The 26,070-nt window shown below is 55.5% G+C and overlaps 3 protein-coding genes across 5 annotated transcripts in view; 1 reads left to right on the top strand and 2 right to left on the bottom strand.

The window, feature by feature from the left end:
* The window catches only part of GLUD1 (glutamate dehydrogenase 1), a 34,509-nt gene extending 25,375 nt beyond the window's left edge, over positions 1-9,134 (top strand). For both annotated transcript variants that reach the window (XM_026005882.2, XM_072756456.1), the window contains exons 7-13: positions 881-1,018; positions 1,226-1,363; positions 1,733-1,813; positions 2,887-3,010; positions 3,805-3,896; positions 7,060-7,122; positions 7,726-9,134. In XM_026005882.2, the coding sequence (XP_025861667.2) occupies positions 881-1,018; positions 1,226-1,363; positions 1,733-1,813; positions 2,887-3,010; positions 3,805-3,896; positions 7,060-7,122; positions 7,726-7,845 (756 nt within the window). In that variant the 3' untranslated portion in view covers positions 7,846-9,134. The remainder of the gene's footprint in view (positions 1-880; positions 1,019-1,225; positions 1,364-1,732; positions 1,814-2,886; positions 3,011-3,804; positions 3,897-7,059; positions 7,123-7,725) is intronic.
* Positions 9,135-16,250: 7,116 nt separating this feature from the next.
* Positions 16,251-18,381, bottom strand: FAM25A (family with sequence similarity 25 member A). 2 transcript variants are annotated; one of them, XM_072756423.1, is made up of 3 exons: positions 18,185-18,381; positions 17,211-17,273; positions 16,251-16,428 (listed from the first exon to the last, which is right to left on the bottom strand). In XM_072756423.1, exons 1-3 carry the CDS (start codon positions 18,255-18,257, stop codon positions 16,295-16,297), a joined length of 270 nt encoding a protein of 89 aa, XP_072612524.1. In that variant the 5' UTR covers positions 18,258-18,381; the 3' UTR covers positions 16,251-16,294. The 2 variants fall into 2 exon arrangements, with proteins under 2 accessions (XP_072612524.1, XP_025861653.1); XM_026005868.2 differs by having other exon boundaries at positions 17,211-18,227.
* Positions 18,382-23,421: 5,040 nt separating this feature from the next.
* On the bottom strand, positions 23,422-25,539 carry ADIRF (adipogenesis regulatory factor). Its single transcript, XM_026005873.2, has 3 exons — positions 25,393-25,539; positions 23,811-23,873; positions 23,422-23,613 (listed from the first exon to the last, which is right to left on the bottom strand). The coding sequence occupies exons 1-3, from the start codon at positions 25,451-25,453 to the stop codon at positions 23,510-23,512; spliced, it is 228 nt and encodes a 75-aa protein (XP_025861658.1). The 5' UTR covers positions 25,454-25,539; the 3' UTR covers positions 23,422-23,509.
* Between the last annotated feature and the right edge of the window lie 531 nt (positions 25,540-26,070).

Genomic DNA, 26,070 nt, shown 5'->3' with positions numbered 1-26,070 from the left:
AGTTGTTTTCAGAAGGGGAAACATTTGCACAATGATCCAGATTTCAACTTTCAGGAAGAATTTCTTTGGTATTTGGTTATTTTACAGAGTAGAATATAAATTAAGTTGAATGGTACTTTGTTTTTCCCAAAGGAAATGTAGAAAAATGTATAAAGACTACTTTGTACCATTCCATCCAAATAAATTTGAAAACCTATATGAAACCATTTGAAATGGACAATATTCCAGTAATATCTAAAAACATGTACCAGAAAGAGAAAAGATTCATGAATTTGACTATATCAAAATTCAAAAAGATCTTTTACCTAAGAAAAATCAGTATAAACAATGTAAAAAGACAAAGTTTCCAACTTATTCTACTGAAAAGTTTCAACACTCATAACATAAACAGCATGTAAAAACTGAGAAGAAAAAGAGCAAATAACTCCAGGGAAAAACAGGTTAGTGAAATAAACAGATAATTCTCACAGGAGTAGAAATAAAAATGGTGCTTACATATATAAAGATGTTCTAGCTCCCTCATATTTTTTAAAAAATGCATGCAAAAGAAAATGACACAGAGGAACTGAATGGTACTTTAAAATAGAATAGAACTCCTATTCCTCCCAGGGTGTGACATAAGGCATCTGGTCCAAGGGACTGAGGACATGGGTGGCATGACTGGCTCTTTTATAAGCCAACCAACCTAAACTTCTTTAGGACTCACTATCACAGATATCAGAAGATGGGATTCCACATGGGACATTTATTGCTGAAGAGAAGCCATTCAGTACATGGTTTCTTGTGACAAAAGGATCTTGAGAATGACTTCTAAACTGAGAGAATGTGTCTTGGTCAGAATATGACTCTTCCGTCTACACTGTGTAATTGTTCTCTCTAGGGATTTGGTAACGTGGGCCTGCACTCTATGAGATACTTACATCGTTTTGGTGCTAAATGTGTTGGTGTTGGTGAATCTGATGGGAGCATATGGAATCCAGATGGTATTGACCCAAAGGAACTGGAAGACTTCAAATTGGTATGTTAATCTAAAGTCTGAACTGTGACTACCCCAAATATTGTAAAGTTGAAATAAGTCTTACTAATATCTATTTCCCTTGTTAATTCTTTAAAATGCAACCCAAAGATTTGCTCTTAATAGATGAGTCTTCCTATCATGGGCACTAATTGTAAACACTGAAACTGCAGTGCAGCCATTAATTCTGACTTCTCAATCAATTCTCAGCAACATGGATCAATCCTGGGCTTCCCCAAGGCAAAGCCCTATGAAGGGAGCATCTTGGAAGCTGATTGTGACATCCTGATCCCCGCTGCCAGCGAGAAGCAGCTGACCAAGTCCAACGCACCCAGAGTCAAAGCCAAGGTGAGACCTTGGTACCAGTGTGGAATGACCGTGAGGGTCATAGAAAAGTTCTCAATTGGCTTTTCTCTTTTTTTAACTGCTTTGTTGAGCTATAATTCAAATACCATACAGTTCACCCAAGCGTAAAATTTAGTGGCTTTTTGTGTATACACAAAGCAGTGCAGCCATCCATCACCGCGGGTTTCCTCTTAAACCAAACTTCCAAAAAGTGGTTAGGGATATAGAAGGGTTTTATATACTTTATTTATAGAACAAAAGACTTCTTACTAATTTAATTAAACTGGACTTCTTCTCCCCATTGCCCCTTGCACCTGGTGTAGGGTTTCAATGGCACTGCTGGCATTTCTGTATGTCCTGACTCTCTTGCAGATCATTGCTGAGGGTGCCAATGGACCGACAACCCCAGAGGCCGATAAGATCTTCCTGGAGAGGAACATCATGGTGATTCCAGTAAGTCATCTGTGTTTTATATGTACTTGGAATCCTCTTCTATAAGGAATGAGAAAGAGATAATCATTAATTTCCCAAACTATAGTAAATCCCTCACCTTTATTTGCTTTTAAGAAAATACAGTAGAAGCATGGTTAGTGTAAAAAACCTGACAATTTTCACGTTGACCTGAACATTATTTTCCAACTTTAAGCTTTCTTGATTATGTATTTAGCCTGCTTAATAATCCAATTCTATAAATGTATATTGTACTAGAAATATGAGTTCCAGTTAAACTCGGAAGCTTCTGTGTAATTTCTAACCTCATGCATTTCAAATGCCCCTTGCCTCTTTACTCCTATGAAGAATGTGTGCCTGGGTTATCAGTGGGCAAGCATGGGTTCTATACCAAGGATTATTTGCAAGTGGAAGTTAGTGTGGATTTGTGATGCATTTAGAACTTTTGTTGAAAACATTTAAGAGGGGATCCCTGGGTGGCGCAGCGGTTTGGCGCCTGCCTTTGGCCCAGGGCGCGCGCGATCCTGGAGACCCGGGATCGAATCCCATGTCGGGCTCCCGGTGCATGGAGCCTGCTTCTCCCTCTGCCTGTGTCTCTGCCTCTCTCTCTGTGTGACTATCATAAATAATAAATAAAAATTTAACAAAAAAGAAAACATTTAAGAGATTCATTTCAACTGAAACAGACTGCCCCTAGATAGTAAGAAAAGGAATGCTGATCTTCTCGTGAGGGGCGCTGTGGACAATCCAGTTCTGTGGTTAGTGGGCAAGCAATTTTGTCTCAAGATTTTTTTGGTAGAGAAGCTCTAACCAAAATTGATCAAATACTTGTTAGTTAATAAAAAAAAGTTATTTTTTTTTTCAAAATGGGAAAAAACTCAAGTGGATTGGAAAAGACATTTGTTAAATTTTAAGTGTGAAATCCCTGATGCAATCTAAGATCTATTTGGGGAGTTTAAAGTATAATCTATTTGCCTTGATATAAAAATGGAGCTCTGATGTTCATTGAAAGCGTTTATTAAAACCATGATTTTCTCATTTCTTTGGTGTCTTCCCTGTCACATTTTTGTGCCTAGGACCTCTACTTGAATGCTGGAGGAGTGACAGTGTCTTACTTTGAGTGGCTGAAGAATCTGAATCATGTCAGCTATGGCCGTTTGACCTTCAAATATGAAAGGGATTCTAACTACCACTTGCTCAGTGAGTTCCGATGACCTTGTCCAAAAAATCTTGGGGGCCAGCTAAAAGTCTGGAAGAAGCTTACACTTAAGAAAGGACTAGTTTCCTTTTTTAATCTCAGAGAATTTACTCTCAGAACAGAAAATTATATTATTCTGTCTCATGAGCCTGAGGACCAAAAGTATATGAGTTTTTTCATGGATATTTAACTTACTAACTCTTTCAAATGTATTTGCATCCAGATGTTGGTTCTGTGCTGTAATGTTCTCTGAACATAATCTATAAATTAGTAAATAGAGTATCCTTTTAAGCCAGACTCTCACTGGTACTCCTCCATTCTGATCTCTGGTTGCTCTTAGTGGAGGCCTTTCTAGTGTCCAAGAATTTTTGGAGTCTCCTGATGAGAATGTGGCTTTTCTTTGCCTAGAGTAGGCTCCAGAGTTAATGGGCCAATCTCGTCCCGCTGAAGTAAGGCCAGACCTCCAGCCGAGCTTCACTGAGCCCACTCTGAGAATCTGGGTGAAGTGTTCCATCCATTTCCGTTTCTTTTTCCCTCAGCATTTTCTTTTTCACAGAGCCAAGGAAAAACCCTGGTAATGGGTGTTATGGAAACAGAGCACTGACCTAAATTCACATTTATATAGGAATTTGGCAGAGTTCTAAATGATTAACCTGTTAACGGCATTAGCGTTGAAGGCTTCTAAACTCTGTGGTGGTTTCTGGGTCGTGGATATAGTTGGAGACTACTTTTGGTTCTACTTCATTTTTTTTTTCCTACTAGCAGTATTTTAACTTCACCTCTCGGCTTTCTGCAGTGTCTGTTCAAGAGAGCTTGGAAAGGAAATTTGGAAAGCATGGTGGAACTATTCCCGTTGTGCCCACAGCAGAATTCCAAGACAGGATATCGGTGAGTGCGCTGTGGCGGGCTGCCCCCCCCCCCCCCCACACACACACACACACACACACGCACGCACGCTCCTGGTCCTTAGCCCCCGGCAGGTGGATGAGGGTCACAGGGGGTCAGCAGCCGGCGGTGATGATGGGACCCATGTGTGCTCTGCATGTGCCTGTCTCATTATTCTAAACGGAGTAGGATTTTAGTTTAAAATAATCGCTCTTCTGCTCTTGGTACTTTTGCAATACAGATGGCTCAACAGGTGATTCTAACCTAATTGTGAAGAATTACTGTGTATCCTAACTCTTAAGCTTCAGAGAAGTGGAAAGAATTGAAAAGTAAATATTAGGAGAGCCTGGCTGGCTCAGTTGGAAGAACAGGCGACTCTTGATCCCTGAGTCGTGAGTTCGAGCTCCACGTTGGCAAAAGGGATCCCTTAAAAATAAAAAATAAATAAACTTAAAAAAAAAAGAAAAGCTTTACAGAAAACATTAAATTGAACTATATGAAGAATTGAAATTGCTTTGTGGACATGAACAGGAATGAAAGGAAGCAGGTAGAAAAGGTATCAGAGTGAGTTAGCTGACGGGACAGTAATAGTTAGTGCCCCTATGTCACAGAGAACATCTTCCTCGTAAATGGCAGAGACCTTAAATACAGATTAAGGTTTCTTTAATGTATTAAAGTAGCAAAAACCATAAGTGAATGTTCTACTCACCGTGCTGTGGTGAGACTAAACCTTTATTGCTGACGGGACGGACTGGCGCAGCTCTTGGGGGATGTGACGGGCTCTCAGTCCTGCCCGTGGACGCTGCCCTAACGTCCCGACCTCTGGGACCTCCTTCTGAAGGACTGGATGGCTCCGCGTGTGGTGCCATCATGGGGACGTGTTCACTGTCAGGTTTTTAAATCAGGTTTGATTTCAGAGTCTACATACACCTGCAGGGAAATGGCTCAAGTATAATCAACCTGTCTCTGTGTGAAACGTCAGTCATGGGCAGTGCCGTAGGCAGCACGGCGTTGGGGCCAGGGCGTCCTTGGGTGCTAGCCGCTGCCCTGGTGAGCCGGCCTTCTGGGGCCCCCTGCGCCGGCCCGCCCACCCCGCCCCCGGCCGAGCCCCCGGCGGGAGCCCGGGAAAAGGCCGACTTGCTCTACCCTCTGTAACCAGCGTTGGCCTGGTGTGTGGGCCTCCCTGTTTCCAGACGCTCTACGTGCCTCAGAGGTCGGGCTTCGGGGCTGTCCTCACCCCTGACTCACCGGCTGGCAGGGGACCTAGCGTGTGGGTGTACAGCACAGGCTCTTTCCAGCGCCTTCCCCTAGCTCCCCGTCTAGCTCCGCGCTCCCCAGGCTTGCCGTGGCCCTGCCAGGACCTGCATCAGCAACACCCCAACACGACACCATGTGTCCCCGGTCCCCTCCTTGTATAACGTAAACCACGGGCTCCATCATTAGCCCCTCCCTCGCCTCCGCATGCCCCCCGCTAACACCCGAACCCTGACAACCCCAAGCGTGCCCCCATACGCCCGTCCCCTACGGGCAGGAGGCCCTGCCGACTGCCCAGCCCCGACCCGAATCTCAGGTCCGCGGCCGGGCCAGCTCTCGCTTCTCCCTGTTTCACTTTCTCTCTGCCACCCCCTGAGTACCTGCCCCAGGAGCATTGGGCAGAGACACCCCCACCCCGGCTCCTAGCGCCTGCACCCTGTCTCCTGGTCCCAGAGCGGCTCTGGATGCCTCCATCTAACCCCAGTGGCCTGTTTTCACATCCCCAAAGTGTGCAGCTGGGGCTCCCCGTCCCTTCCGTCCCACCTCAGCAGTCGTTTCTATCCTGTGCTCCGTGCGGCCTCAAAAACAGTCCGGGCCCTGGGGGCTCATCTGGGCGTCTGCCTTCAGCTCAGGTCATGATGGCGGGGTCCTGGGATCGAGTCCTGCTTGGGCTCCCTGCTCAGCGGGGAGCCTGCTTCTCCGTCTCCCCCTGGGCTCCCCCCAACTTACACTCCCTTGCTGTCTCTCAAACAAATAAGATCTCCAGGAAAAAAAAAAACGGCCTCAATCCTGGTTCCCCTTCCCAACTTTGTTCGTGTTTGTCTCCCTCATAGCAACGCCCTTAAGAGTCGTGTACACCTGCGTGCGGTCCCTCCCCTCCACTCCCCTCTGTTGACGCCCCTACCCGGACCCCCGGCACCCTGCTGTCCTCTCCCGGTGCCAGTCAGCACCTGTTCTCACAACCGACAGCACCTCCAGGATCCCTTTCTTCTCTCGCCTCCTAAGACCCCACAGCCTCTCGGGCCTCTCCTTCCACAGACATTCCTTCTGTTCGCCCTCTGCGACTCCGTCACCTCCTCTCCAAGCCGCAGCCGCTGGATCACGTCCGGGTCTGATGATCTCCATCAGGCATGGGTGTTGGCCATCTCCCCCACCTGGACACTGGTCCTTGAGGGCAGGACAATCCCTCTGCCCCCGGGCCTAGAGAAGCCCCTGGCCAGGCCCCACGAGTGTTCCATGAGGAGCGCATGATAGGGAGTCCGTGCCCCACCCAGGAAGTGCCTTGTTTCCTCTGTGACTTGATAGGACAGAACAGAGTCTACCGCGGGCACTCTTGATACAGGGGTGACAGGTACGCGCCTCCCAACGTGATGCGAATGCTCGCGATGGAGGGCAGCTTGGACCCCCTTTGGCAGGTGACCCTGTTTTGAGTTTCCAGCCGGCGTGGCAGGATTCATAGCTGACGTGGGGCTGGAAACAACTGCCTAGAGGAGTCTGATGAAGCAAATGAATCATGGGAGTAGTTGGCAGCAGGCAAGCTTACTGTGGTCGAGGACCCTGGTTGGAACAGCCCAGCTCTCGTAGCCGCCGCCTTTGACCGCGGCCAGCCCCCCTGGGTGGGGTGACCACGGGCACAGCGTGGGTGGCACTGCTGAGTGCGGAGCCCGGGAAGAGCAGGCCAGGCTCCTCTGTGCCCTGGGCCCACACCCCACCGTCCTGCGTGCGGTGTCCCCCTGGGATCCTCTTGGTGAGTATTGCCGTTGCGTGGAATGAAGAGTAAACGGTAGCCGCACCACCACCACTGAAGCCGCCGTCCAGGGACCGCGGGGCAGGGCTGCATGCCAACCTCAATCCTTGTGTTCCCAGGTGAGCGTGTGTGCGTGGCCATGTTAACCGTCTGCTCCTCCCCTAGGGCGCCTCTGAGAAGGACATCGTGCACTCTGGCCTAGCTTACACCATGGAGCGCTCCGCCCGGGTAGGTGCCCGGTGCCCCTGACGGGCAGGGTCTCCAGGGGCTTCATACACTTCCCTGCCGGGCCCGGGGGGAACCGGTAATTGCAGGTTAGGCCACCGTGAGGTGAAGTTCGGCGGTTAGCACAGGCCCCGACACCGGCTGGCTGGGTTGCCCTGCAGGCTTCAGGAGGCTCCCTTGCCAGAGAACGAGCATAGGCAAAGGGTGACTTGGTCCTTCATTCAGGACTTGAAACACAATTTGAGTCCAGTTTTCCTAATTTCTTCTTGTTCAGATTCTGTGTGGCTTTAAGTTGAAATCGCGCAGGCAGACGTTATTGGTGGTGCTTGTTGTTCGGTCTTTTTAACGAGCTAGTAGTTGACACCCTGAATTCACCCTTTTAGAGTAGACAGTCTGCACGCCCAAGCACCCTCACAAGACTGCCTAGGCATGGGCAGCCCGTGCTTAGCTCTGTGGAATGCTCACGGGGCCCAGCAGGGAGCTTGCTGCCTCTAGCAGCGTGTCCCAGAGCTCCAGGCAGGGGCAGCCTCCTCGGGGTGGGGCTGCTCGGCACCGGGCGTGCCGCATGCCCTCACGCCCGTGTCACTGTCTCCTCCTGCCTTCCAGCAAATCATGCGCACGGCCATGAAGTACAACCTGGGCTTGGATCTGAGAACGGCCGCCTACGTCAACGCCATTGAGAAGGTCTTCAAGGTCTACAATGAAGCTGGGGTGACCTTCACATAGACGCCTGGCTGACCTCTTCACCGCCCTCTTCCCCCCTTCGTCTGCAGACCCTTCACAAGTTTACATGTAGCCACAGAAATCTCTCGCGCGCGCTCTCTCGACTTACTAGATAATGGACATCACGCTCAACACATCAGTCCAAATCCGCCCCTTTGAGAAAAATTAAGGTTAGGGGATCATGTACCGGCCGACGAATATGGAACTAAAAACGACCTGTGCCACAGAGCCATTTGGGTATTTTTGCCTTTAAATGGAAGGTCTCTTCCCTCCAGCTGTGCTGCCTTGCTTCATGGCTGCTCTGGGAAGGTGGGACCCCCAGGGCGGATCCTGGGGCCGGGAATGCACCTGTTGCCCAGCAGCAGCCAGTGGCTTACTGCCTCGGCTCTGGACGAGTCTGAGACCTGCAGTAGCTCTGACGCCTCTGAGCAGCAGGTGTGGGGCATTTTCAGAGGGTGGCATGGTCCTCAAGTGACTTACTGGTATTTTACATCAGCAAAATAACTCAGTTTTACAGATTGCAACAAAGATAAAAGCTGTTTCTCTTTATGCATTTTATTCTCTTAGAATAAAATACATGCTGCTGTAATAAAATTGCCTTTAATCACTTACCAAGCCTAACCTTGACTCGAGCAGTGAATGCCTATAAACATAATAAATGAAAAGAAGCTAGTATTTTTATAATATAAAACAGTATCATTTATAGCTTATCAGTCATGTATTGTTGTCCAGCAAAAAAATAAGTCCAATGGAGAATTAAGTTATCTTCACACCTGCCAATGGTGGAGGCTATTTTTGTTAAGACTGTCAGAATTTACTAACCGCAGTTACGACATAGAGTCCAAAGAGTGCAGTAACCTCCTTATCATGGTAATTAATTGTTCTCTTCTGAAGATCTACTGTGTTGTCTAATTGAACAATAATTCAAGTAGAGCGTCCCAGAAAAAAACCACTTGGACTCCCGCTCTGGAGTCTAGCTGGCGGCTCCGAGCCCTGCCAGGGGCCCCAACTCGGCCTGCCTTGGCGTCCCCTGAGAGGCCTGAATTCTGCTCGCAGCTTCATTACCACTGGGCTGGAAACATCCTTGGGTTGAGTGTTTTGTTTGGGAGTTATTTCACGAGGGCCTTTTGAACAGTAGTGTCCCAATGAAGTACTAGATATTATTTATGTAAGAATGAGCTTTTTTTTTTTTTTTAAACAATATCCTTTCAAAATTTCTAACTACTTTGTAACTGCATGACTTAACCTGGTGATAAAAGCAGTTATTAAAAGTCTACCTTTTCCAAAGCTTATGCTTCCGGTGTTTCTGTGTTTTTATATTTGATAGTAACTGTTTTAGGAAATAATGAAACTAAGTCAGGTCTCTAAAGTTTTTGAAACGACCACCTGTGTAACATTTCTTCCCACAGTATTATGAGCCGTCCAGATTTCTTGAATTCTTCTGTGTTTCATTCTGTTGAACAATATTGGTGGCTCTTGGCAGAGGTTTTAGTACTGAAAGCTGACATGCTCAAGTAATTTTTAGTCTTTTTAAGTAGAGGAGCATTTCATTGATTAGGGTTCTGTTTTTAATGACTTAGCCACAGCATGTAACCACTTTAGACGGACTGCTGACCGCTGTCAGCAGAACTAGATCCCGGACCTGACTACCAGTCACCTGGCTGCCAAGTCTGGGGCTCAGCTTTCAGCCGGACTCTGTTTTGTCCCAGTTCTGCCCAGAACATCTGCAGTACTGAGGCCTGAGTTAGGCGGTAGGTAAACAAGACCCCCGGCTCCAGGGACATGGAGGCCGTCCCCGCTGGTCTGTCCACTTGCACTCTGGGCAAAGGCTGAAGTAGGGGGAGGGGAACAATCCAGGGCTGGGCAGTGGGTTCAGGTCGCGTGAAAGGGGGATGATGGGTCTTCCTGGTGGCCCTCGGCTGACCTTGGGACTATTTATAGTGGTTTCTTAGAGGGAAGATCCAGGGAAGATCCACAATGACATGTGTTGCTGGTGCTAATGTCAGAAGCCAGGATGGTGCCTGCTGGCTCCAGAAAGCCAACAGACTGCTGGTGTCCGCTTGGTTTCTGGAGGTTTGGACCTGAAAATGCTGGTCAATTAGTCTCTCCGCTTCACTGAAATTGGACAGCTTATTATTTCTCATTCTTCTGAGAACTTGCGTAGAAGGCTCTAAAGGGAATTGCTTCCGAGGTAGCCGCACGTGGCCCCGGTTACACACGCAGAATGCTCTGGAGTCTTTACTGCTGCCTCCAGCATCCCTGCTCCGGAATGTAGTCTAATTACCCCGATAGGTGAGGGTTAGGGAAGTGAGACGCAGAAGCTTCCTGTCTGGCAGGAATAGAAGCACTGCTTCTGGCAACTCCCTAGGATTGGGGACTTACTCTTTTAAGAAAACCTTAACCTCTTAACTCTCTGGCTTTAAGTAAATTCGCTATTCCCCAAGGACCCCGTAGACTTTCTTAGCCACACTACACATTCAAACAGCGCACGTGGACACCGCTACGGACCTTGCAGAGGGACCCCTGTGAAAGAATTTTTTTTTGCTTTGTTAACAATTTTCTTTTTCACAAATAACTTTTCTTTTATTGGCTTCTTTGTTTATTTTCAAACCTCACACAGTGATTTAGTCCATCTCAACCTCTGTACTGTTGGTGGTGGGGGCCACATAGTTCCTTGTCGTGGGATCTACTTTGTAGGATGTTTAGCAGCATCCCTGGCCTCTTCCCATTAGAACCGATGGCATCTCTTGGATACGCCGATCAAAAATGTATTCACGTTGCCAAGTGTCCCCTGCGGGGTTCCCTATTGAGAATTTCAAGTCTTACTGTGAACAACAGCTTGTACCTCCAAATCTATACGCCCGGCTTCCCTCAGCTTCCACTCCGCAGGGGCAGCCACTTGCAACAACCTCAAATGTTTCATTTTCATTCTATTTAAATCCTTTTCCCGTTTTTTTTTTTTTTAATTGGGTTATCTTTTTGTGGTTGACTTCTAAGAGTTCTTTGTTATATTCTGGGTGTGACCCTTATCAGGATTTGCAAATATTTTCTTTCATTCTGTTGATGTGTCTTTTCAATTTTTTGATGGTGTCCTTTAACACAAATGTTGCTTTTTTTTTTTTTTTTTGATGGAGTCAGATCCATTTATCTTTGGTTGCTGTGCTTTAGGTGTTAGAGCTAAGATGCCATCGCCCAACCCAAGGTTACACAGGTCTGATGAACAATAACAAACGTTTAAAGAAGAGTTACCACAACTCCTTTTCAAACTCTCCCGGAAGATGAAACACTTTATGAGGCCAGCATTCTGATACCAAAGCCAGACAGACCTCACAAGAAAAGGAAAACCATGCCAATATCCCTTACGATTGTGGACACAAGAATACCCAGCAAAACACTGACAAACTGAACCCAGCAGCTCACGACAGGTGTTACACATCACGACCAGATGGGACTTAGTTCAGGAATGGAAGGGTGGCACCACGTAAGATCACAGTCACACACTCCACTGATAGGATAGAGGGAAAGAAAAACCACCTAATCATCTCAATCGACGTGGGGAAAGCAATCGATAGACCTCTTCGTAACAAAACATACGTGCTGTCCCAGAACAGGTGTCCACAGATACAAAAGGCCGATTCATGCTGCCGGGGGCTGGGGAGCGATTAGCTAAGAGTGTGGAGTCTTTGCTGAGACGGTGTAATAGGGGATTTTCGGTTTGGTTAGTTTTTTTAAAGATGTATCCATCTATTAGAGTGTATGCACGAGGGCAGCCTGGGTGGCTCAGCGGTTTGGCGCTGCCTTCATCCCAGGACATGATCCTGGAGACCCGGGATCCAGTCCCACGTCAGGCTCCCTGCATGGAGCCTGCTTCTCCCTCTGTCTCTGTCTCTCTTGTCTCTCATGAATAAATAAATAAAATCTTAAAAAAAAAAGTGCACGAGTGCGGGGAGGGGCAGGAGAGATGAGAATCCCAAGCAGACTCCCCACTGAGCACAAAGTGATACACAGGGCTCGGTCCCACAAACCCCAAGATCACCACCCATGCCAACACCATGAGTCAGATGCTCAACCCACTGAGCCACTCTGGCGCCCCGAGGTGATAACGAAGTTTTTTTGTTTTTTTTTTTTAAGATTTTATTTATTCATGAGGCCCAAAGAGAGAGGCAGAGACACAGGCAGAGGGAGAAGCAGGCTCCATGCAGGGAGCCCAACACGGGACTCGATCCTGGGTCTCCAGGATCACGCCCTGGGCCGAAGGCAGACACTCAACTGCTGAGCCACCCAGGCGTCCCAATAACGAAGTTTTAAAACTAAGAGTGATGGTTGCACAACATTGTGAATACAGTATGTGCCACTGGACTGTGCTTTTTTTTTTTTTTTTTTACCTTTTTAAAATTTAAATTCAATTTGCCAACATAACTGGACCGGACACTTTAAAACACTTAATTGTATGGTATGTAAATTTCACCTCAATTAAAAATAAATGAAGGAATTAAAAAAAAAAAAAAACCGCTATCTCAGAGTTGAACTCCTGGAACCATCCAGGGAGCCTTGTTGGCCAAAGTTTCTGGGGCAGTGTCCTGTGAGCGGAGTGGAGGCGGTGCTGCCATAAGCACAGTGTCCTGGGGAAGCTCACACAGAGCGCTGCACAGATCCGGGGGTTCAGGGGGGGGCGGTGTGGCACCTGCTGGTGTTTGGATCTTTGCAACCCTGCAGCGGGTCGTGACCCTGGTGGGACAGGCTAAGGCCTGGGTCCACCATGTGTCCCCTGATGACAGCAGGGTCGGCAGCAGGGAGCGGCGGTCCGATGGGTTAATCCGACTGTGGCCCTGTGAGGACAGATGCCTGTGGGTGCTGGTCCACCGTCTCCCTGGGCACTTTGAGGAGGTGACCCTCCTGCCCGTGGCCTCTGCGGTTTCTGATGAGAAGTCACCTGGGAATGTCATTGAGCCTCTCTCTCATGTGATGACTTGCTTTTCTGTTTCAAGATTCTTCTCTGTCTTTGGATTTGAACAGTTTGATTAGGGCTATGCCTGGTGTGCAGTGTTTGCATCTTCCTACTTGGAGTTCACTGAGCTTTGTGGAAGTATCGGGTTATTACATTTTCATCAAATTTGTTTTCAACTGTTATTTCTTCAGTACTCGTCCTGCCTCTTTCTCTCCTCTCCCTCGAGGACCCCCATTGTACACAGTGATGCACTCATCTCTAATCCTCTTTATTTTTGTTCATTTGTTTGGCTTTCCGTTCCTCAGGTTAGAGAACCTCATTTGACGTGTCTTCAAGTTCACAGATTCTTTCATGTGCCTGCTAACGTCTGATGCTGAGCGCCCTGATGAATGTTTTATTTCAGTTGTACTTTCAACTCTAGAATATCTATTTCATTCTTTTCTATAGTTTCTATACCTATTTGGTATTGGTCTTACACTTTTAATCCTGGAGATGTGCTTTCATTTAGCTCTTTGAACATGTTTAAAACAATTGATTTAAAGTCTTTGGGGGGAAAAAAGTCTTTGGTAAGTCCAATATTTTAGACAGTTTCCATTTTCCCCCCTCAAATGCGCCATAATGTCTTGCCTTGCATATCTTTTTCTTCCTGAAAACTAGACATACTAAGTGATGTAATGTGGCAACCCTGAAATAAGATTCCACTGCCCTCCCCGCAGATATCTTGTTGGTGTTTATTGTTGAGTGTTAGTTTAGTGACTTTCCTGAACTAGTTCTGTAGTCTGCTTTCTTTGTTGTGTTTTGCCATTGAAGGTTCTATCCAGGTAGCTTCATGGTTAGCTAATGATTGGACAGAGATTTCTTTTTTTTATTTTTTTTTTAAGATTTTATTTATTTATTCATGAGAGACACAGAGAGAGGCAGAGACACAGGCAGAGGGAGAAGCAAGTTCCCTGCAGGAGCCCGACGTGGGACTCGATCCCGGGAACCCGGGATCACAACCTGAGCCAAAAGCAGATGCTAAACCACTGAGCCCCCCAGGGATCCCTGTTTATTCTTAATTGGTTTTACATAAATGCTCCTGGGATTGCTGTACACTTTTCGTTAAGAATTCTGAAAAGAGTTGATTCTGACTATATTTTTGCCAGTTTTCTCATTACTTTTATGGAGGAGAGAATTTTTGGACGGCTCCACTTCACCAACTTCTCACTACCTATTGCTTTTTATAAACATACCTTTAGATAGACCTTGTCTGAGGCTGATGTCATACCACTCGGTGCACAACACGCACAGTGAAGAGAAAATGACAGAAGCACTTATTCTAGAACAGCATGCTACAAGGTGAAGTTAAGGAACTGTGGGCAGCGCTTCTCCAGCCCCTGTGGCAAAGGACAGATTTGTTTGTTTGTTAATCTAATGCATCAGCATTAGGCATGTGATCCTGCTTCCTGTGACTAGTTCACATACAACTTGCCATGCAAGTTCGACAACCAGAGCTGTTTTTTACCTTGTTCAACAAGCACCATCTGCTGATCACACTCCTGGAGGGCCAGGCAATGTCCCTTTTTTTAAAAAGATTGTATTTGCTTATTCATGAGAGACACAGAGAGAGAGAGAGAGAGAGAGAGAGAGAGAGAGAGAGGCAGAGGGAGAAGCAGGCTCCATGGCGGGAGCCCAATGCGGGATTCGATCCCGGGATGCTCCACCGCTGAGCCACCCAGGCATCCCTCAGTGTAGAAGTTGCTAAATGCTCTGTTCTTCACTCATCCTGTCACCAAGTGGTAAATGATGTTTCAAACCAATCAACTCTGAGTAGCAAGCACTTCAGCAGCAAAGGACCTTGACTAAGCCAGTGTGTGCCCCCTCAACAACATTTTAAAATCTGTGTGTGTCGTGTCGGCTTTCTCTTAAATTCAAGCATCACGACCTGTCATGTAAGGGAGGAAGCTCCTTCTGCTCCCACGGACACAGAGATGAAATTCTCAGTATGTCTGCTGTGTACATGCTACCAGTTTTCTTCTCTTTTTCCACGAGTATGACCTTGCTTTATAGAAACCAACCCTTCCTACGTATGTATGTCATAGCTTCTAATTTACTCGGACATTCCCTCGTTCTCCGTGACAGTCGTGGGAATGCCACTTCACATACACGTGCAACAGTCCTTAACCAGTCCCCACTGGTGGCCATCTGGGCAGGGTCCCACTCTTCACGCTGGGATATGGTTTCCAATACACTAGAAGTCCGCGTGTCAGCGCTCACTCTGCGCCAAGCCCACTAAGCAGAGCCAAGCCCGCTGTCCAGGTGAGTCTGCCGGGCGTGTGAGGGCGTTGCCAACGCTCGCTATTAGCTCCAGGCCGCGGTGGTCCGGGTGTCCCCTGCTAGGCCTATCTGTGGGTGCCTGTGCACGCTGGCAGGACAGTCTCAGTAAGGGGAATTCTCCAGTATCTCCCACGATTCCCTCCCTCCCCCTCCCTCCCTCTCCCTTCCTGTCTCCTCCTCTCCCTCCCTCCTGCTCCCCCTCCCTCTCTCTCTACCTAGGATTAGACTGGGGAATTCAAAAGTCATCAGGGCCCAAAGCAACATGCGAAGGCCAGATGTAGCTGTGGCCGCACAGGCTCCACGCCAGGACGCTAGATGTTCCCGGGGCTGTTCGCGACTTAGGAGCCACTTCTTTAAAAAAGCCAGAAATGTGATGACCAACTCTCATGCTCCTTAAAACACCTTTTCGTCCAATTTCTGTGAAGAACCAGTAACTTCGGGCAAGATAAGGAAGAATGTTTCCCTGCCGAAGGCCAAGCTAGGTGCCGCTCGCACACGTCTACCTCGTGGGTGCTGCCCCTCGGGGCGCCGAGAGGGCTGGGCGTTCTCAGCCGCTGGCTCCTGGGGACTGACCGGGCAGGGGCAGCTCGCAGGGCCCGTAACTACCTGACCCGGTCTGTGACTGTCTGACCCCACACGTGCTTCTCCGGGGCCCTTTCCAAACACAAAGCACCGCGAGTGAGCCTGCTGGCCATCCTCCACGGGGACGGATCACGGAACCCCCAGGGGCGTGTGCGCCCGATTCTGCGCCTTCCCTGGGGCTGTTGGGGGGCACTGGGGTATCGGGGGCCCTGGGGTGTCAGGGGGCAGTGAGGTGTCTATGGCCCCAGGGTGTCGGGGGGCAGTGAGGTGTCAGGGCCCTGGGGTCTCGGTGGTCAGTGAGATGTCGGGGAGCAGTGAGGTGTCAGGGGCCCCGGGGTGTCGGGGGGCAGTGAGGTGTCAGGGGCCCCGGGCAGCGTCTGGGCAAGCCATCTCTTAGGACAGGTAGCCCCACCCCTGACGACCAGCAGAGCTCCGTGTCGCTGGGAGAGATGCATGGGGCGGGGACCTAGTGACCCAGAGGGTGCCGCAGGCTGGCCTCCGCCCCGCGGGGACCTGGGGGGCCCGTGTTTCCGTCGCCCCAGGAAGGAGTGGCCACAAGCTGGTGGGGCGGCCCTTTATTGAGGCGCGGGAGCCCCGCAGGCCTGCTCACTGCCCCCGCGGGCCCAGGCCCTCCACGGCATGGGCCACGGCACCCGTCACGGCCTCCGTCACTGTTGCAGTGACGTCCTTCACCACTTTCTCCCCGGAGTCCTGGGCCTTCTTCAGGGCTTCGGCAACGGCTGGCGGAGGGAGGGAGGCAGTGAGCGGGCAGCGGCCAGGGAAGGGGGGGGCCACAGCCGGAGGTCCCGCAGCCCCCAGGTAGAGGGGCGTCCTCCCGGTGCCGCTCTACTGCCCTTCCTTTATGGCGGAAGGTTGGGAGGGTCGTACTGGGGGGTTTACCAGGCCCACCTGGGCTGTCACAGGCTGGTCCCCACTCACAGGCCACCCCGACTCTCCCAGCCGCTGCCCACTGCGGACACGGGAACGGCGTCCCGGCCCCGGCCCTGACCCCGGCCCTGACCCCAATCCCTGACGCCGGCCCTGACCCTGAGCCCTGACCCAGGCCCTGACCCCAAGCTCTGACCCAGCCCTGACCCCGAGCTCTGACCCCAACCCTGACCCCGACCCCTCACCCCGACCCCTGGTCCCGGGCCCTCCATCACCCCAATGTCCGGGGCCACTGGGTGCCTGGCCCGCCTGTCACCTCATGTTTACACAACTGGAGTGTTTCATGGGAGGGGCCCCAGTGCGCATGCACGTGTGCTGCCATGGGTGTGTGTCACCGTGTGACCTCCACGGAAAGAATGAGGACTGTATCTGCTCTGGCGAGGCGCCCCTGCTCCCAGGTGGCCGCGGGGCACCAGCTGGCCTCAGTCTGGCCAAAGGGTCAAGACGGGGCTCACCTGCTGGGCCGGGCTGCGCTCCCACCCTTGCTTCCCTCTGGCTCCTCCAGCAGCTGCCCTGCCCTCCTCCCCCACCACTCCCCCCTGCACCCCGCACCCCGCACCCCTACCTTTCTTACCTTTCTCTCCGGCCTCCTTGGCGTGCTCTAGTACCTCCTTCACCACTCCCTCCACGGCATGAACTGGAAAGATGAGAAGCCCAGAGTGAGAGCCCACGGCCCAGGGCATCCCGGGCATCACCCTGGGCGGGACTCCCCGGTTTACATCCGCGACTCGGTGGGGCGGGGGCAGCAGTCTGAGAGCCCAGCAGACTCCTGGATGCCCGCCCTGCCTGGCAGCAGCTGGAAGCACAAGTAGGCCTTCCTTCCTTCCCCCGCGGGGCCTGGGGCCAAGGGCGGCCTGTCCCCAGGTCAGGGCACCTCTGGGGTGCGGGCCCGCCCCCGCCTGATGCCGCAGGAGGGAAACGGATCCCCGAGGGGTGTCTGGAGTTGGGGGGCAGCAGCCAGCCCGAAAGGCTTTGGCGTCAGGAGTCGGGCCGCGGCAGGGGCTGGGGCCAGGGGACGGTGACAGGGGCAGGCCACTGAGGCCAGCAGACGACACAGGGCGGGCAGCGGGCGGCCAGGCACAACCGGGGGGTCCTGGACTGGCCTCCCGACACAGTCGCGGTGTCTGTGGACAGACAGGGTCTGCTGAGGACTTTAGAGAAATTGGAAATGGCCTTTGGCCCCAGGGCCGACGTGGAACCCAGTCTCCCGGTTCCCTTTGAAGCTGTAAACCGATGGCCCAGGTGGAAACGGCTCTTCCCTCCTGTGTCCAGGGCTGCTCTGATGCCCGAGGGTCCCAGCCGTCGAGGCCCTCCCAGCACCTCCCGGGGCCTCCCCTGAGCTGCCGTCCCTCCTGCCCTCGTCCTAGGCCCCAGGGACGGGTCTGAGCCACAGAAGCCTGTTGGGGCCACGGCCACTCAGGATCCCGCCCAAGCCACCTCCGCCCCATCCTCGTGGGGCCAGGGCCCCCCAGGCGGTTTGGGATCAACCTCCAACAGGCCCAGCCCTGGGAGAAGGGCCCAGGGAGAAAGGAGCCTCAGGGTGCTCACCAGCCTCCTCAGTGGCCTTCTCAGTGCGGTGGGCCAGGCCCTCAGCGGCGAGTTTCCCCAGGCCTCCCAGCATGGCGTGGCGACAGGTGGCAACTGAGCAGGGTGCAGGGCCTGGGCCCGCCTGCCTTTATAGACGCCTGGCCCTGGCGCCTGGGCCGCCAAGTGGGTCAGGGGTGAGTCAGCGCAGGGGTGGGGAAGAGGCCGGGTGGGGCCCCGAGCTCCGACTGCAGCCCTGCCCCTCTGGCTGCGAGACCCCGCACCCTGGGCCGGGACCCTCCAGGGCCCACGGAGTCAGCTCGGGACAAGGCCCTGCCCCACCACGGCCTGGGCGCCTGGGGAGGCAGGAGGCCGGGTGGGGCTGCGCGCCCACTCGAGCCTCGGGCTTCCAGCCCGCCGTCCGGGATGCCCAGGGCGGCCTAGTTAGGGGCCTGAGGGCCCAGGCACCTGGGCACCTGGCAGGTCCCTCAGCCCAGGAGCGGGGCCATCGGGCCCAGGAACTCAGCCTGCAGTGTCTGCAGCTTTCACTGGAAATTTCATGAGTGTGTGTGGGGCTCATCCTGCGGGGTCATCACGGTGCCTGGCCCAAGGCTGAGGAGGACACAGCACTGACCAGAAAGCCAGTGGCCCCTGGCTGGCAGGGAGCAACTCACAGTAGCACCGAGCACCCAGCACCCTGCACAGGGAAAGCCTGGCACGGGACGAGGCCCCGTCACCCTGCGCTGCGGGCCTGGCTTCTGGGAGGGGCCCTGCGAGGTCAGTGCGCCCCCAGGAGGCCCTAGTGGGGGTAGAAGGGGGACCCACCACCACCGGGCGAGGTGTGCCTGGCCCTAGCCAGAATTCCAGAAAGCCACTCTACCAGCCCTGACCCGTCACATGCCTAAGGGCCAGGCTGCGTCCCTCATTACCCGGGATGGACAGACGCCCCAGCCACGTGCCGCATGCCGCACCCATTAGTCACGGGCCCAACCGAAGCCTCAGTTTCCGCGTCTATAAAATGGGGACAGCCATGCCCTCGTGGCCGTGGCGCTGGGAGTCAGGGACCGTGTGCCAAGCTCCAGGGGACTCTATTCCCCGCCCCTCGTCGCAGCTATCTAGGGGAGGCTGCTTGGCGGCAAGCCCCGGGTGACCGGCGCATGGGGCTGGGGTGAGGCCTGACTAGTGTCTGCCCACCAAGTGCCACAGCCTGACAGCCCCCACACTCCTGCCTGGTGCTGGGAGACCCGCGCCGTGGGCAGGGCCCCCTCGGCCTCCCCGCAGGAGCTGGGAGCCTTCAGTGGCCTGGAGAGGCCCGGCTGCCCGGGACGGCTCGGGCCCAAATCTCCGTGCCCTGGCCCAGGTCTGCTGCCCTCGGCCTTCGGGCTCCAGCTCCGGCTCTCAGCCTGTGCACGGCGCTCCCACGCAGGGCTGGGCTCCACCAAGGCCTCAGGCCCAGCGGCACGGCCTGCGAGAGGCTGAAGATGACCCAGCTGGCGCCACCCCGGAAGAGGCCCCAGGGAGCAGCTGGGAACATGGGCACCTGGGCCCGCCTGGCCTGAGTCACAGGTCACGTCCAGCCTTTCCCGCAGGACAGTCAGGCCCTCAGAGGAGCAGACTAATCCTCCCAGTGGAATGTGGTCAACAGCCCATTTGGCAAAGGACCCACTGGCTGCATCACTCTGTCACGGAGCGCCGATGTTTCCAATAACAAGTTGCCAACTTAGCAATTACCGAATCTGAAAAATAAAAATAAAACATGTTTATTTTAAATGCTCCAGTCCTCGGGGCTGTCTTACGTCTAGAGCAGGACACCTGCTTTTGTGTGCTGAGCTGTGGGTGTCATAAATGTCAAATTTTGGGGATGCCTGGGTGGCTCAGCGGTGGAGCATCTGCCTTGAGCTCAGGTTGTGACCCCGGGGTCTTGGGATCGAGACCCGCATGGGGTTCCCCTCAGGGAGCCTGCTTCTCACCCTGCCTGTGTCTCTGCCTCTCTCTGTGTCTCTTGTGAGTAAATTAAAAAAAAAAAAAAAAAAAAAAAAGAGTCATCCTGGGCCCGTATGGATGCCGAGGACGGCCGTGGCTCTAGGAGCCCCCCACCCCGGGACAGGAGCAGCAGCCACCAAGCAAGGAGGAGGGTGTGGGAGGATTAAGTACCTGCCCTCCCCTCTGCTCTCCAGAATATTCCCCACTGACTGAACTCAACTGGGGCTGAGGGGGGAGGCCTGCTGAGGCAGTTCCAGGGCAGGTCCCAGGCGGGGTGGGGAGGAGCAGGTGGGCGCAGGTGGGCGCAGGTGGATTCCCTGTACGCAGCCCGCAGGCTCAGCCCGCCAGAGCGCAGGCAGCGGGGCAGCTGCTTAGTTCCGAATAGTCGCCCTTCTCCTCTGGAGACCATAGGGAGGAGAAGGAGGAGGAGGAGGTTGAAGGCCACTGCCAGCCCCACACACATCCAAGCCAGGAGCCAGGACACAAGCAGGGGAGCCTGGCGGGAGCAAGGAGGGAAGGCAAGGAAGTGTGGTGGGGCCAAGGGCCCCGCAGGTGCGGGGACAGGCCTGCAGCTCTGGGACTAGACGGCCCTCCAGCCAGAGCTCCTTGAACTGAGGACGTGGAGAGAGAAGGAAGGTGAGGCCCAGGACTTGGCGGGGGAGGCGGACTGCGGAGGAGCCCCGCGTTCCCAGAGAAAACTCGCCCCTGAGAGGGCAGGGGCTGAAGCCTGGAGGCTGGGACTCCTCGAGGCCGGCTTGGCTCTAAGAGGCCGCGGGGCCAGGGCTGCACACGTGGGTCCAACTCTCCGGGGAGGAGCGTGGGGGACCTCGGGCCCTGGCCCCCTCCCAGACAATATCCCACCAATACTTCAGATGTGGACTTGGGATTCCCAACAGCCTCCCATGTCGGGAAGACAGGGGCTTCCCGATGAACGCCACGGGTTCCCTCTTCCTCCTCAGTGCCTGCCGGGCTGCAGAGGGCTACCGCGTCACCCTGCCCCAGCAGCCGGCCCTCTGTCTCTATAGTGAATAAATCATTAAAGAGAGAAAGTGGAAAACAGAAAATCCTGCTCCTTGTCTCTTATATACTTTGTAATTTGACAATAATCAGAGCTGAGAAGTCAAGGGGAACTGAAATGTAATGTTTTGTTTTGTTTTTCAAGAAGACTTTATTTATTCCTGAGAGACACAGAGAGAGGCAGAGCTCCAGGCCGAGGGAGAAGCAGGCTCCTGGCGGGGAGCCTGATACAGGACTCGATCCCAGGACCCCGGGGTCATGCCCTGGGCCCAAGGCAGCTGCTCAACCTCTGAGGCACCCAGGCACCCCCCACAACGTAATGTTAGTGACCCTGTGTTTGGCTCCATGAGGGACTGGAATCTGGAGAATCAGGAATTATTTGGGGGAATCGCTAATGGAAGGGTTGATCAAGACCAGGTGCAGTGGCCGCAGCCTTCTCCCCTGCAGCAGTCCTCCGGGGGGAGGGAGCTGCACGCGCCAAGTCCTGGGGGGCAGGAGCAGGGTCAGGCCCAGGCCCAGGGGGCAGGGGGCAGGGAAGCAGGGGGCAGGGGGAGGGGAGTGAGACGAAGCTTCAGGGCTGAACACGGGGAACCACATCCTCTTGTGGGTGCAAGGATGCGCCCCGGGACTGACTGAAGGAATTGCCCCCCCCCCTTCCTTTCCCTTCCCGCTCTGCGCTCCCAGCACCTTGGCTTGTCCTGGGGCTTGTTCCCTGGTTACAAGTGGCCGCCAAGGTTGCAAGCATCACCTCCAGCCACAGAAATTCTCTTTTTTTTTTTTGGATGGAAAGCTCTTTCCTGAGGCACCCTGGCCCCCAGGTGCGCTCCCCCCCGTCTCCTTGGTCGCAGCTGGGCCCCCCCAAACCTGGGGCAGTTTTCAAGGAGCCCTGGGTCAGGAGGGATCTGGGTGACCAGGGGAGGGACGCCCCCGGAGCGATGCCACCCAGCCCCCCTCGTGGCCCCAGGACCTCTCCCGACCCTGCCCCACCGGGGGCGGGCCCCGCAGGCGCTGGAAGGGCCCCAGCCTCGCAGACCCCCGGCCTCCCCGTGGGCCGCGGGGAGCAGCCTCGGGAGCACACTAGGCGGGGAGCAGGGACCCAGGGGTGGGGCCGGGCTGGCCCTGGGGGAGACCTGGGCAGGCTGCCTCGCCGATGGGGACGCGCCACCGCCTGGGGTCCCGGGAGCGGGGACGGGGGCCCGCAGAGCAGGGCTGCGCCCGAGGGCGGCCACCGGGCAGCCCCGAGCCAGGGGGGCGGGCGCCCCGGGCCGGCGTCGCCTGCGTGGGCAGGTGCTGCGGGGGGACCAACCTGCGGGGCCGAGGCCCCAGGGCGCTGCGGGACCCACGGAGGGCCTGGCGGCGCCGGGCAGGGGCGCTGGGCCCGGGTCGCGCCCCGCGGACCTCTCCCGCTGTCGGGACCGCGGCCCCTCCCCGAGGCGTGTGGTGGGCGGGGCTACGGGGTTGTGGGCGGGGCTCCAGCGGGCCTCCCTGGGGCGCGTGGTGGGCGGGGCTACGGGGTTGTGGGCGGGGCTCCAGCGGGCTCCCGGGGCGTGTCAGGGCGGGGCTACGGGTTTGTGGGCGGGGCTCCAGCGGGCCTCCCCGGGCGTGTGGTGGGCGGGGCTCCGGGGTTGTGGGCGGGCCCGGGTGTAATGGGCGGGGCTCCGGGTCGTGTCGTAGGCGGGGCTCCCGAGGCCCCTCCCCAGGGCGTGTCGTGGGCGGGGCTCCCTCATCCTGTTCCCCTCCCACCGGGGCGCGGCTGCTCGGGCGGGCCCAGCTTCCGGGCCTGGCGGTGACTCACCGCCGGGTGGGGTTGGCGCGTAAACACCCCGCGGGGTGTGGGGGGTGAAGTCCTGCTCCTGAGACTCCGCGTCGTCCCCAGGGCCCCGCCACCGGAGGTCCTCCCAGCCTGTGCTCCCAGCCTCCAGGCCCAGGTCCGGGTTCCCGAAGCCCCTGCCCTTGCAGCCCCTCGCCCCCCTCCCCCCTGAGCTGAGCCCTTCGAGCCCGGGGGGCCCTGGTGTCCCCTCCTAGGAGGGTGGGGTTCCCGGAGTGGGGGGAGCCGTTGGGGAATGGGGGACAGGGTGGCCCCTGATGGCAGCGGGACGCACGCCTACCTCTGGATTTGCAGTTGAGACCTTGGGCAAAGACCCTTGGACACTGTCGGCCTGAACTCTGGCTGTCCGGTCGGGGTTTCTGGATATGGGGGCTCAGCTCTAGGCACAGAGGGCTGGGCCCAGCTTGTGGAGAGGCATGAAGCGGACACAAGGTAGGAACCAGGGCTTTAATAGGGCAGCAGGCCAAAGGCTCGCTGCAGCTCAGGGCCTGGAGGCCAGTCATCCATGTCTCCCTCTGGCATTACTTGAAGCCTAATTTTTTCCCAAAACCTGAGAAAGTCTCAGAGGCCTGGTTAGCAGTCTTGTCGATGGTTTCCTGGGTGGACTTGGCCACCTGGTCCATGGCTGGGGAAGGATAGGAGAAAGCAGATGAGAGCCAGGCCCTGGGAACCAGAGCCCTGGAGGGTTGGGCTGGCCTTGGTCACCATCCCCAGGAAGCAGTGTGGGCAGAGGGCCTTCAGGGCAGAGGGGTCCGGACGAGGGCTGCACAGGGTGGGGATTGTGCTGGGGCGCCCACCCTCCTGCCCACCAGCCCACCAGACCTTTCTGTCCTGCTTCTGTGGCCTGATCCACCACTTGCTGGGCCGACGCTCCTGCCGCAGTCACTGGAACAGAGAGATGAGGCTTTTAGCCCCTGTCGCTGACCACAGGGCCCCACCCCTGCTCCCCCACATCTGTTCTTTCTCTAGAGTAGCCTGTCCTACAGGCCCAAGGGTCCGATGCCATCGAAGTAAAGTCCTTTGACTAAGGCTATCCAGCCCGTGAGGCACAGGCACCCTTTCCATTGCCTCTGGGGTGTTGGTGGTTATTTATAACTCTGGGCTCCTCCCCTCTGCCCTGCTTCTCTTCCCAAATCCAGGACTGCAGAGAAAAGTATCCCAAGGGAGGCTGGAGCTGGAATCTGGGCTGGCGCTGCTCCTGGGCATGGCGCAGGAAGGACCCTGTCCCCTTTTCCACAGTTTCTCCCCAGAAGTCTAATGCAGATGCCTCAGTTGCCACCTTCCGTGCTTGGGGACTCGACTTCTGCGAGGCCCTCTCCCCCTGTCTCCGTGCCTTGCCCCAGAGGGCACACAAGCAATGATGCTAGTGCCTCGGTGGGCAGGCAACTGGAGGCATTAGGAGATGAAGTCCGGAGAAGAGGTGACGCTTCCAAGGTCAGGCCATCTCCTCTGGACCCGAGTTCCTGCCTGTGGTGAACAGGGTTTCCAGGGGCTCAAGTGGGTCCCACCTGCTGGGTGAGCCTCCAGAGCTCTGACTCATCCTTTTTGCTGAACAGGAAAGAACCTGCTTTACTCAGACTCTGGGCCAGAGGGGCGGGGGGGTGCGTCAGGCAGGCCCTGGGTCTGGCTCCCAAAGCCTCCCCACCTGGCCTATGTGACAGAACCAGTCTGGGCCACAGATGGGGAAGGTGAGGCTGGGAAGGAAGGGCCTTGTACACAGGCTTCCTGGTAGCACTTTGGTTCCAGGGGAGCGACTGTGGGGTTCCCTCAGTGCTGAGGTGGCCCCTCAGCGACTGGGGCCCTGGTGAAGGAGGGAGTTAGTTTGGGTGTCGTCTGTTGACTGGGACATGGGCCGGACACACTGGGAACTGGAGTCCAGAGGGAGGCTGACCTGGGACTGGAAGAGCAGCTGGGGGGGGTGGCGCTCCTCACCTTCCCTATCCCCAGCCTGCCCCCCCCCCATCCCCCTGCAGCCGTGGAACCTCAGGCCTGAGGAGGAAAGAGCTGGAGGTGGAGAAACAAGGCTGGGGACCTGCCCTCTGGGGCGAGGGGAGGAAGGCTCTCGGGGTGAGGACATGGAAGGAAACGGGTGGGGGACAGGACAAGGCCGGGGTTGGGCCCCTTCCACCACCCCATCAGGTCCAGTGCGCCTCGCAGAGCCCAGGGCAGAGATGGTTCTGGGGTGTCGGGCGCTCGCCCCCGGCCTTCGCCCTCCCCTAGGGACGGGGGGCTGCTCCGGATGGGGTGGGCCGGTGCCCCGTGCAGCCTCCACCGCCGCTCCGGGCGATGCCCGGTCCCCCGAACTCCTGGGGCACCCTGTTTCCCCAGGAAGGCACCCCGTCCCGCCCGGGCCCCTGGGCAGGGCCTCCCCAACCGCCTTGGGCCCGCAGCCGGGTGTCCTCACCCGCCTCCTGGGCCGCCCCCTGCACGTGCTGCTTCAGGTCCTGCAGGCCCTTGCCGGCCATGGCCAGGGCTCCGCTCCGGGAGGGCGCTGGGTGCTGGAGCCAGTTGCCCTGGGCCCCGCGCAGTGCCGCTTTATAAGGTGCCCGAGGGCCCGCCCCGCGCGGGGGTGGGGTAGTGGGGGGGCAGGGGGGAGCGGGGGTACGGGGCGGTTCCCAGCAGACCCGCCCTGGACGACTGGGCCGCGCTCCAGCCCCCCCAACCCCCCCCTGCGCATCCTGCCGGGCGGCGGCCCCACCGGGTCTGGAGGGGCCGAGGGGTGCAGGGGTGGGGCGGGGGTGCAGAGAGGGGCTGGGGTAGCGGGGCGCCCGCGGCCTGACCCCCAGGATGCGGTGGCCGCAGCCTCGAGGCTGAGATCCCGCAGGAGCGGCTGCTGAGCGCGGCCCCGGCTCCACGGCAACCTCGGGGAAGTGGGCGGCGCTGGTGTGTAGGGAGAAACTGAGGCACGGGGGCGAGCGCGGCCCCACCCAACGTCCCAAGGCGGGGCCTGGAATCCGGTCGCTGGGTGTGGACCCAAAGCCCGGCAGCGGCCCAGCCGCGATGCGCACAGCCCGCAGGGACCCCGCAGCGCCGCCCGGAGACACCCCCCCACCCGCCCGCAGACCTCCCCCAGCAGACACCC

Source organism: Vulpes vulpes, chromosome 4 (assembly GCF_048418805.1).
Source record: "Vulpes vulpes isolate BD-2025 chromosome 4, VulVul3, whole genome shotgun sequence".
Taxonomy (NCBI): domain Eukaryota; kingdom Metazoa; phylum Chordata; class Mammalia; order Carnivora; family Canidae; genus Vulpes; species Vulpes vulpes.
Note: the sequence above shows the minus strand (reverse complement) of the source record. Positions and strands in the feature narration are given on the sequence as shown.

Bases quoted from the DNA above. Each gene is read 5' to 3' on its own strand.
- FAM25A (XM_026005868.2), bottom strand. From the start codon at position 18,084: ATGGGGCGGAGGTGGCTTGGGCGGGATCCTGAGTGGCCGTGGCCCCAA. The intron at 16,429-17,210 runs GTAAGAAAGGTA...TCCCTCCGCCAG, and splicing joins CAAGGAGGCCGGAGAGAAAG to CCGTTGCCGAAGCCCTGAAG.
- ADIRF (XM_026005873.2), bottom strand. From the start codon at position 25,453: ATGGCCGGCAAGGGCCTGCAGGACCTGAAGCAGCACGTGCAGGGGGCG. The intron at 23,874-25,392 runs GTGAGGACACCC...TCTCTGTTCCAG, and splicing joins GGGGGCGGCCCAGGAGGCGG to TGACTGCGGCAGGAGCGTCG. The intron at 23,614-23,810 runs GTCTGGTGGGCT...ATCCTTCCCCAG, and splicing joins CACAGAAGCAGGACAGAAAG to CCATGGACCAGGTGGCCAAG.